The 11,798-nt window shown below is 42.9% G+C and overlaps 1 protein-coding gene across 1 annotated transcript in view; it reads left to right on the top strand.

Annotated features, from left to right (window-relative positions):
- The first annotated feature begins 64 nt into the window (after positions 1-64).
- NUAK1 (NUAK family kinase 1) overlaps positions 65-11,798 on the top strand; it is a 45,643-nt gene continuing 33,909 nt past the window's right edge. The window contains exon 1 of the mRNA XM_021536077.4: positions 65-399. Within this exon, the coding sequence (XP_021391752.3) occupies positions 115-399 (285 nt within the window). The 5' untranslated portion in view covers positions 65-114. The remainder of the gene's footprint in view (positions 400-11,798) is intronic.

Genomic DNA, 11,798 nt, shown 5'->3' with positions numbered 1-11,798 from the left:
CCGCCCCCCGGCCCGCCCCGCCCGCCGCGCCCCGTGGTGCCGGCGCGGGCGCGGGGCCGAGGCAGAGGCGGCGAGGCCGGCGGGGCGCTCACACCGTGCCCGCCGCCGCCGGGCATGGAGGGCGCCGAGGCGGCCGCCCGCAGCAGCCCCAGCCCCGCGCAGCCCCGCTGCTCCTCCTGCGGCCCCGGCCCGCCCGGCGGCGGCGGCGAGGCGGCGGCCATGGAGGAGCCGGTCCGGGTGGCTTCGTCCCCGGAGGTAACGGCGGCGAGGAAGCAGCAGGGGGTGAAACGGCATCACCACAAGCACAACCTGAAGCATCGCTACGAGCTGCAGGAGACCTTGGGCAAAGGCACCTATGGCAAAGTCAAGCGGGCCATCGAGAGGTTCTCTGGCAGAGTGGTAAGGCAACAGAGCGGCTTCTCCCTGCCTCTTTCTCTTCTATTTACTCTTATATATACAGGTATATATAAGATAATATCCCAACGCCGATTTCGGAACAGAGCCGGCCGGGTGCATCCCCTTAGGAGCCCCGTCTGTGTGCGGGGCTGGCGGGTGGTGCCGAGGCGCAGACCCGCTCAGCATCCCACCCATGCCTGCGATCCGCTGCTTTGTTCGGAGTGCCCACCCTGCAGAGAGACTTTCATCTCAGAGGAGTGGCGGAGGTACTGTAGTAGCGCATTGGTACATTTTGAAGGGATGTGTTATTATTGGAAAATTAGGGTGACATTGTTTTTTTTCTGGTTTTTTTTTTTTTTTTTTTTTTTTACTTGCACGTCCACTGTGACTAGTTTTTTCCCCAGTGGAAAATCACGTTTTGGAGAAACCTGTCACATCCCCTGGCTAACCAGCACCACTCACAAAGTACTGTCAGAAGGGAAAACGTTTGCTTCTCTGGTTAAAAATGCTGTGATTCGCTCATACTTTTGTAAGCTGAACTTTGCTGACACCTAAAAATTTGCAGGGACTGCAGCCCACCCCATTGGTTTTTATGATCCATTTCAGCGCTCAGCGGTGCCGGCTGGCTTGAGACTTCAAGCAGCCCGGGGATTGTCCAGCAATAACTCAGCTTCAGCATTTCCTCACTGGTGCAGCGCTCCAGCCGGGCACAGAAATACAATTGAAGCAATCTACACGTTAGTCAGAATTATTGTCATTTTTCCTTCCCAGAAATACGTAGCTATCCGCAGAGGGCAGGCGAATGAGAGGCAGGCATTGTTGTGTGAAAGATATAGGGGGTTTTCTACAGAGGCCTTTGTCCTGAAGTGCACTATATGAGTTTTCACTAGACTTCATCTAAAAGCAAGGCATTTCCCCTGTGACGTTACATTTACCTTTCCCTTTCGGTTGCTGGGGAGCTCAACATGCACCCAGAGGCAGAAGGATCTGTAAAACAGAAAATGAAATTTCAGATGCTATGACTTTAATAAGGAACACTTACTTAGCAACTGAATATCTTTGAGTCGACAGTGAAAATGAGAGTTCTAGCCAAGTTGTAGAGTCATATCATATATGCTTTCAGTTTATTAGCTCATTTGGAGGCTAGCTAAAGAGAAACCAGAGATGGACATCTCTGCACATGCTCACTCTAAGTCCATGATTTTTAAAGTTTGCTGTCTTGGCTGTTTTACAACTTCAGGCTAACAAAAGCTTCAGTGCTATATTGTATGCTGTTATTTTTAAAGTAGATTAATTTTGAGTTGCATTATAAAATGCAAAATGAGAAAACATCTCTTTTCAAGGAGTTGAGAAATTAACGAAAAAAGGGCAGCAGTAATGTACCATGAAATTTGGCTTTGGAAAAAGCTCTCACAGAGGAATGGATGTAGAGTAGCTAGATGTGGGTCTCATCTAACTTAAGAACACGCTAGGTCTTCCCATATTTTGCCAACTGTCAAGCTCTTCAGCTGCACAGTTAAAGGTTACTTCGATGTTATGGTCTGAACTGAATTTATATGGCTAATGCCATATTGAAATGGAGAGAGTGAAAATCAGAATACCTATGCAATCTTAAATGCAATAAAAGTGTAACATTCGCTGTATCAGCTAGTATGTAGAAGCTGAACAAGTCCTTACCAGGGTGTGAGTTTTTTACTGGAGTAATGCAAGCCTTGGCGTGTGGCACTTTGTAATTATTAACTAGTCTGCAGGCGAGCTCTGGTGTAACGTGTCTATTTGAACTGTAACATCTGTGAGTGTATGTAAAATATCCACAGTTTGTCTGCTTGCAGAATAAAAGCTAGTAGTCAGGAATCCAGCCAGATCTCAGTGAATGGAAAACGCTTCTTGTTTCCTGACAATTCCCTTGTCTGGCTGTTACAGTGAACACTGATTCCTTTCCATGGGTGAGATAAGAGAAGTGATGGGAGATGACTGAGAGGGGCAGCTTTTCTTTGTTTTTTTCCACCCCTCTTTCTCTTCCCTTTCCTCTTCTCAGTTCTTATTAGTGGCAGTATTTGTATTATCCATGAGCAGGTTAGACCAGATGCTGCCATGTCCAGCAGGGGATGCACAGAGCAGGGGATGTGGCCGGCACTGTTAGTTGCACTATGTCTAATGCCCATCCTATTGTAACTGGCAGCATGAGTCCTAAGGTGCCCTTGTCCAGGCTGTTTCCTTCCTATTCTGTTACTGGTTTAGCTGATCATCACTTTCTTTACTCAGTGGTAAGCAGGTATTTGAAGCTGTATGGTAACAGATTGTAAAGCTGGACCTTATGTTCCCATTCATCAGTGTTGTTCAAGCAATTCTCCTGTTTAGCCTTTCCACTTCTCTTGTCTGTCAAGAATTTTTTTAGCTGCATGGAATTTAATAAAGGGGTTTATGTGATTAGCCAGGCTTTTAATGTGAAGCACAAACTTTGGATTTGTTGTCATCTGTATAAACAGAGCTTAGAAATTAAATAAACTGGCAGGTTTGGGTAAATAAAGTAAAACCAAGGTGAGAAGATAGTTCAACACAAAGTACAGATGTGCTTTAATCCTATGCCATTGGAAATCAATAGCAGGATTTCTGTTGACTTTAATGAAAGTAGTATTTGGCACGTGTTAGCAGGTTACAGGTTTATTCAAATTGTTATTCCTCTTAACTTTATTGTCTTTCCTTATAATGCAGTGGAATGTGATCATAAAGTTTCCTGCCATAAAGCTCCGGGGTAGATTGTATGATACATTTAGTTTGTTATTGGAAACAACTTAGGTGAATTTGTGCATTAGTTACCACAGTGACTGCAGACAGTATTGCATGCTGCATGGAGCAGTTAAAATATTGCCTGGTATATGATGTATGAGGTGCCTAATTTTGCCAGGAAGGTTTCTTCATTAGTGCTGTCTCAGTATATGCAGTTCTAACTTACAACATTTTAAATTAAGGCACCTGTTAGCAAGTGTAAGGATGAAGAGATGGTATCTCAAGCCTGTGAAGTAACACTCATGTTGATGTTTCTGTGGGTGTTTTTTCCACTTGTCATCTTGCACATGTTAAATCAAAGAATGGAACTTTTGTTCGTGTTATGTATTCAATGTTTGTTAGCCAAGAAATCCACAGTTGTGCTTATTTCAGCCTTATTTAAGGTGTGTATTGGCCACCTCTGGCTGATTCTGTGCATGGTGCACGAAGATGGTAAATGCTGCTGGATTCTTCTTTGAGTAAATTATTCCACTGGAGTAAATACTCATTAGAATGCAAATTTAGATTACAGATAGCCGTTTTCTGTTTGCTGTTTGCAAAAGCCAGGAAGTTTGTCTCCCTTTCTCTCCCTAGGCTGCACTTGGGAGGCAATGGGGAGTAGCTGCAGGAGCCTGCCTCCCCTCCTCCTTCATTTTTCTTCTTTCTGCCTGAGCCGCATCTTTTCTTCCTCCTCACCAGCAGGTGGAGGAAGCACTATTCTCCTCCAGCTGTTCCTCCAGAAAGTTAATTATTTTGGGAATTGATGACAAGCAGCAGCCCAACATGAAGAACAGGCACGTGGTGCATATTTGGACAGGCATGTTATGTGTTGTGGCTGCCGTGTGTTATTTATCTCTTTTGCATAATAAGTACAGGTAGAAGAATATTGCCAAATGAAATTGGTTTCTGGATCAAAATCTTGTAAAAAACCGTCAAACTTTAAAGCAACCAATTTTTTTATTTACAACTGCAGTGCAAATCTTTGCTTTGAAACAGGTCTGCTTCTTGATGTGTTTGAAGGGTCACTCAGGGTTTTTGAAACCTGGAACAGCAACAGATTACATGAAAGGAGGACTTTTGCTGATTGTATTTCTCCATATCACAACAAAACCAAAACATGAACATCAACAATGTCAGTAATTAAGGCCTTGTTGGCCACACAACCATTGGAGTGTGGTTTTTAAGAATTCCTTATAACAGGATACTTGTGGGTCGCTGAGGGCAGTGAAAGCCAGGTGAAACATTTGTTCTCTCACCTGTGCTGTCAATATCATAGAAAATGTCAGTATCCCTCTGATGCATGTGATTTTGTTTTTAATCTTTAATAATATATTTCCATTTTTTCCCTTGAGAATTTCTTCAGTTAGCACTTGAGTCACTGCTTCATATTGATTTTTATCTTGATTGCTCGGTGTGCATCTTCTGCAGGATAATGTCCAAATATGACACAGAATCTGTTTATTTCTTTTGAAGTTCTTTGTTGCTCTTACTAAGACATCTTCCCTTGTAGCAGACACAGGAATAAGTATCTATACAATGCTGCTGTGATGTGAAGCGTCTGTACAGTACTTTGCTTAGCAGGTTCCTGATTCATGAATGTGGCTTCCACAGCTCTGATAATACACTTCAATTATAGTAACAATAGCTTGTATTACTACCCCATTTCATACATGAGAAGTGAAAAACTTGCCAATTCAAGCCAAAATCACTGAAAATTTCAAGTAGTTTTGAGTGCACAGCCAAGTACCTGATTCATCCAGACATGTAGACTATGTAGCATCAGAGTCCTGTGGATGACACCCTCCTCTTGCAGAGCTCAGCCTGTCCTGCCTCCTGGCCTCTCTCTTTACCCCAGGCTTTTGTCCCTGTGTGACATCCAGCATCGGTCTCCATTCCTGGCCCTTTTGTACTCCGCTGCCTCGCGCTTTGTTGTGTGTGCCAGCGCGGTGACCCGCGCAGGGCGCGCAGCTCTGCTCCCTGCTCCCAGGCTGGCAGCTGTGTGTATGTGTGTGTGTATGTATTTATTTATTTATTTAAGATGTTTAAACCGAGTTCCTTTAGGGACTCCTAATGTGAGCAAATCTGGGCAGTGTTTTCATGGTGCTGAAGGCGTGTTAGTGAAACTCGGGTCATCCTCTGCATGCATGGAAATTCTAGATCTGGAATGAGTAGAAGTTGGAAAGAGTATATGGGTTTGAAAATAGTTTTGCTGTTAATTTGTTATTTGTTCCACCCTTAGCTATTAGATGTGTTCCGAGATTGTGGTTTAAAAAATAGCAGCAAATGGAAAGAAACCCACTGGAATTATTCTAATGTAATTCACAGTGAATATTGTGGGCTTTATTACCATAGGAGTTACTACCTTGTATCAAATTGCTGCAGTCTTCATATAAACACTTGGATAATTGAAATGCCAAAGAAAACCTTAACATTAAGGGGTGCAGACAGAAAAACACTGATTATAGCATGAAGGTCATCAGAAGAAATGCACTGGAACAGATTACTAGTTTTCTGCACTGAGAATTTCTGTTGGAGAAGCAGATTTGGTCAGGGAAGTATGGGTCAGTGGTATGAAAGTCTGAATTAATGACTAGCCAGTAAGGGGTCATCTGAATATATTAGTTTGTCAAATCTTGTACCAAATTAAAGAACAGCATGTTCTTTGAGCTTTGAGTGAAGATCAAGTGATATTCTTTCAATGATGTTGCACTTCCTTACAGGTGAAGAAATAAAAAATGTCCAAGAGACTTGCATTTTTTTTTTTCTCCTGCATTAGATTGAGCAATTTTGGGCAGATAATTAACTTCCTATGTCTCAGTGTATTCCTTTCTGGAGGGGTTAATATGGGAAGGTTAAACTAATGAACAGGACACATTATGGCTTGATGCATACATAATGTGATTCCCTCTACATGTGAAATTTCACAACAGAAGTTGAGCCAATGTTTTTAATGTAGCTTTCAGCTAAAAACACTATAAAATGTCAAAGTGTTTTTACAAATGGTTTCACAGCATCATGTGCTAGAGAACACAAGAGAATGGAAATTGCTTGTACAAAGTCTTTAATTAGATATTGCTAAAATGTACTGCATTTTTAATGGCATGTATTCTAAAAATTATTATTTTTTTAGGAACCACAGTGTGGATTTGCCATGTGGAGACAGTTATTGTATATATTGTAGTTCGGGGTCATACATGTTGAATAAAACCATGTGGAATGTTCAGTTCTTGTGAACAATTGTTTATTTTTCACAAAACTGTAATTGTAGTTAGTCTGTGTTTTGTCTGGTAAATAAGTAACTAGAGTCTCTGCTGGAGTGAGGAATTGGGAGGAGGCACACAGTGGCCACAACAGTGCCAAGGAAGAATGACACATGTGTGGATTGAAAACCAGCTCTGGGTGTATCAGCCCTGAACACCAGCAGGTGAACATGTGTACAGCCATGGTTATCCAGATGTAGAGCCTATGGGACATGTTTCCAAAAGCTGTGTACCAGGCATTCAGAGGCTGGTTGATGACCTTTGGTTTGAGACCAGCATCTGCCTGGTTCTAGTCTCTCCCGCCTGTACCACACTAATGTACTCTCTGTCTACATGAACTGGGATGCTGATGTCAAAGAACCTCTTCTTGCTGTGCAACCGTGCTCCTCTCAGCAGGACACTGTTCTCCTTACTGTTGTCTTCTATGTTTTCCTCTAAAGCGGGACTAAACAATATTTTTTGCCACAGCTCTGAATGATTCTCTGAAGCCAGAGGTGCAGGTTTGCCTCCAGGCTTGGGGTGGGATAGGAGCTCACAGCATGGATAGCAAAAGCCAGTGGTGGCTCCTCAGTGTGCTGGCCAGAGCCTCAGCATCTCCTGGCCTGGGTCAGGCTGGAGGCTGCAGCCAGTGCCCATCTCGGATGTTCTGTGTTGATGGTTTGCACGTTCGCATGGGAATCTCTGGCCTACAAGAGCACGTCCTTCTTGCCTCCTCCATAAGTCGGGATTTGTCCCTAAATTGCCCAGGTGTGTACCAGACACTTTATAGAAAAACCTCTTGTCATTAGCACTGATGGGTTGATGTACTTAGGATATTTAATATGTCAGAGGAAATGTCTCAGATGAAAAGGTCTCCAACTAAATATGTAAATGATATTTGTCAGCGTTTCCCTCAAATATCTTCCAGCAGATGTGAGTACCATGTGTGTCCATTTAATAAACTAAACTGAAAATAATTTCCACTTTGCTAGATATATGGGGAATAGCTGGGGAGGGCGGGGAGTGAACTACAAAGCAAGGTAAAAACTGCATATGTGTGTTGTTATATTTGATGACCAATTCATTAAAGCCATAAGTGTATCCAGGCTTTCAATAGTGTTCTCCTGCTGTTGCTTCCTGTACTCTCTGGCTACAAAATCAGTCTCTATGGCTCTCATTTGTCTTACCCACATGAAAGACTTCAAGCATCTGCAAGTTATGATTTGAGAAGTATCTGCTTTTAAACAGAATATATTTTATCACCGTGTCTTCACAGGCAGCATAATACATTGTATAAATTAGAGTATCCTAGACCTTTGAACACTCAGAGGCTGGGTGAGGTACTCCGTGTGTGTACTGTGTCTGACCATACCCCTCAAACATCCTGGACCCACACCAAAAATGCCAGATGTTCAGAAGACGTGGAGGCCCTCCTGTAACCTTTGCTGTGTGCTGCAAAGCATGGAGGGGGCAAAGTTGTAACCATCCCTTGATCTTCCATGGTTTTTGTACTCTTATTTGAGCTCCATAATTTCTGTATTTTCAACTACAGACCAAGGGCCAATCCTCAATTCAGTCTGTTAAACTATTGCATGGTATAAGCTCATTTTATCCCTCAGCTCTCCAAAGACGGATGCGATTTGCTTAGCTCTGATGGTTTATTAGCCATCAGTCCTTAAAGCTGCCATTGGTCCATGATATGATGGAAGTCCTGGGTCTTGCTCAATTATGGGCTTTTCCAGGCTCTATCCTTACTGGAGTAGGAGATAATAAAATACTTTAATGGGTGGTTCCTTTCACATGAAACAAACCCGCCACAGAGCAGCTATGGCACAAGGGGTTGGCATGGCTGGCATGTGTGAAACCATCCCGACCAGATGTAAGTCAATGCAAACATCACTAAATAAATGTAGGTCTTGTTTTTTACAAGTATTAAGAAAACTGCAGCTGAGATTGCTGATCTTAGCATGCTCCTAATGTAACTGTTAATTTCTGGATTCTTCTTGAGCCTTCTCACTGTCAGCATTTCCCACTTCACCTCACTGCACCTTCATCATGATGCCTGAGAGTCCTTGCTGCTGGATCCCTGAGACACCAGCCTGGTGAATGGGAGGGTCTGCTGCACCTTGTGTGGAGCTGGAGCATCAGTGGTTGGCAGGCTGTGCTTCCCCTGTTGCCTCGCCTTCCTGGGGAACATTGGTGATCCCAGAGCCCCTCGGTGACTCTGGCGCAGCAGCCGCATATGGGATGACTTAAGGCTGGAGCAGTGTCTTTGTTCTGAGGTCTGGCGGCTTGAGGGACGTGCAATTATCCTAATGTCTGGCTGGGCCGTGGAGCTGAGTCAGCATGTTTGGCCTTGAGCAGCACTGCCTCAGAATAAAGACACTAATTAAGGGATATTAGGCTTTAAAAAAGAATAATTTATTGTTCCTGCAAAAAGATACCAGATTCAGGGACTAAATTTAGCTATTCCTTGGTAGATCAGAAAAATTTGAGTCCTGCTGTTGATGGAGATCTCAAAGCCTTCATATCATGTTTCCTGTACACAATAAGGCATTTGATCTCTGATGGTATTTCTAATATCTATTAAATGCCTGATGGTGAAAGATATCTCCTTTTATTTGAGGTACAAGTGTTACTTTAAAAATGAATGTGAATATTTTTTTAATCACAAAAGATAGCAGTAAGGGTTGGGTAGAAATACTTTTTTGAGCTGTGTGGTAGCTATGCAAATGTTTCTTTTTGTTAAACGGTGCTTTGTTGTTGACAAAAAAAGGTTAAGTCCTTTCCACACAAGTCTGACAGGAGAATACAGCAAAGCATTTGTTAAAGAAATAGCTTCCAAGGCATGTGTTCAGAGCTGTCACTTATTTGCATATTTTTGCCACTGCATAAATCAAACATTATGGCTTCCCCAGCAGAGTGCAGCTCAGGAAGGAGGAGCAAAGGTGCCTGGAGATGCCTGGGGACAGCTAGCTGGTGCAGTGGATTCCACAGGGCAGAGCTGCAGGCTGTTGTTTTGCTGAGAGGAAATAAAACAGCCTTTGGGAGGGCAAGAGGGGAGAGTGCAACCTTCCCATCTGGTATGTGCTCTAATGCCATGTGGTCTGGAACCTGGAAAATTCCTGTAAATACCTGCTGGAGGCAATGCAGGCTTAGCTGACTTGTGTAGGGATGTAACTGAAGATGTTCATGTTGCCCTCTTGGGAAGATACCTTTCTAATCAGGACTATACATGAGCAATAGCATCCTTCATGCTACTCCTTTGTCATGTTGTTATTCTCTTCAGGGCACCAAAATGAGGTGAGCCAATTAAATGGTGATCTGTGGGTTTAAGCTCTAATTCCTGTAGGAGCCTGTTGTTACAGCCATGCTTTGGGCTTCCAGGAGGGTGAGTGGTTTCCTTGAGGTTCCTCTAGAAAGTCTGCAGTGGAGCCACAGTGAGAGAGCTGAGGTCGACCACAGCTCCAGCACTGTGCTGAACCATTCCTTGTGTGGGTATAACCATCTCAGAAAAAAATTCTCTTAAAATGAATGTCCTCTTCCAGGGCTTTAGTCACACTTTGAAGGGATGCTGCCAATTTTTCAAAAACCTACCATCTCTTGTGCCATGGAGACAGCTCATCACTGTTGAGCACCACCTGATACAACTCAGTTGTGTCAGCACAGCCTGGGAGGAATGAGGGCCTTTAGGCTGGACTGTGCAGTGCATTTTCATCCAGGCCAGAGACTAGCTATCCTTTTCAACTTCAGGGTTTTTTTCCGGTATACAGTTTGAGAGTTTTCTACCAGTGTTTCAGTAAAACAAAGTATTTCTCCATTCTGTCTGGTATTTTATTATGTAAATGTGGTCTTAAGGGAACCTGTGATAGGCCTCATTTTGGGTTATGCATTGCTCACAAGGAATTCATCAGGGAGAAGGATTTCATGCTGTACTTCAGCCTCTTTTAAGCCTTTCTTGGATGAAAGGAAAACTCTGCAACTGTGAATGTAACTGGTTATCATTATTGGATGTCATTACTCACTCACTCTGAGCATAAACCAAAAAAATTGCATCCCCTGTGATGTACATGGGTAAAATGCTGCTCTCAGTTGCGTTAACACTTATAAGCTGAAGAGTAGAGTTTGGCCCTTTGTTTCAATTGAAATATTTGCTTAACACAGGCAAGGACTAAACAATACACTTGAAAGCGATTTGTGTTATTGTCTGTAGAGCAGAACTTGTATTTTATGAACTGGCTGATCATAAAGACAGCATAAATCATGTAAAGCATTCTCATTTGCCTTTTCTTTCTTTCTCATTTTTTCTTTTTGCAGATGGGGCTTGTAGAGTAGAGTTGCAGTCAAATGTCTGCTCCAGGAAATTTTAGTTGAACTGTGCGAGTCCATTAAACAAATGTAATGGATTTTTGGAAAGAAGAACTGCATGTTTCAAACCAAATGTTTTACATAGAGAACATCTGGTTAGTTCTGGACGTTTGTATGTAGAGCACATCAGACAGCAGCCGTAGTGAGTTCATCTGGGAGGTTGCCTGGGATGTAGTTGTAGGATATGACAGTTCAGTTGTTATGGGAAATAATTCCTATGAAGTATTGCCATAAACTGAATGTTTGGCATGAACAGCAGTATCTTCGTTTCACTGCACACCCAAGTTAGTCTTCTTATCTGCCCAGCAAAACTCTAGATGCTGTTTAAATAACGCAGTAAAAGCTGACACCTCAGAGCTGTATTCAAGCATGCCCAAGGAGGCGAAATGAAGCTTGATCTGTGTTCAGGGAAGTACTATGGATTCCTGCCGTGGGCAGTGCAGCACGAGTGAGCAATGAATGCAATATGTGCAAATGGTTGTAGGGTTGAGTTGGAAATGATCAGTGTTCCACTGGTGTTATGTGGTGTTGCTTTGAGCAATGTGAATATGCAAAACTGGTGAAATGCATGTAATTAGCCTGACATTAGAGTTTATTTGGGCTACTGGAAGAACTTTAACCTGGGTAAATTGATAAGTCTGCTTTTATTTCACAGCATCAGAAATAATATATTTTCAGGAAATGTAGAAAAATGTCTTATTTGGGAGTTGATCCTTTAATTATTTCTGTAGTTTAACTGAGGAGTGTGTGGTTCAAATGAGATTAAAGTTGTAATTTCCAAAGTAGCAATGCAGCTTCCCATTTCAGGATTGCTTAACTAAAAAGTTAAACAAAGTGGGTTAGGCAGTCTCTTGGTCCAGTCCCTTGTGGACAGCAATTCACATTATGCAGCACTGCTTTAATAGTCCTGCTCGGTCTGACATGATTTGTGGTATTTGCTGAGATGAGTTTCTGGACTGAGCAGCATGAAAGGGAATTGCTCCTCACTCTGAGGAAGGGGGTATGTCCAAGTCTGTGCGAAGGTCA

The sequence above is a fragment of the Lonchura striata genome, chromosome 1A, assembly GCF_050655825.1.
Source record: "Lonchura striata isolate lonStrDom1 chromosome 1A, ASM5065582v1, whole genome shotgun sequence".
NCBI classification, from domain to species: domain Eukaryota; kingdom Metazoa; phylum Chordata; class Aves; order Passeriformes; family Estrildidae; genus Lonchura; species Lonchura striata.
The sequence above is the reverse complement of the archived record's forward strand: the minus strand, read 5'-3'. Positions and strand labels throughout refer to the sequence as shown.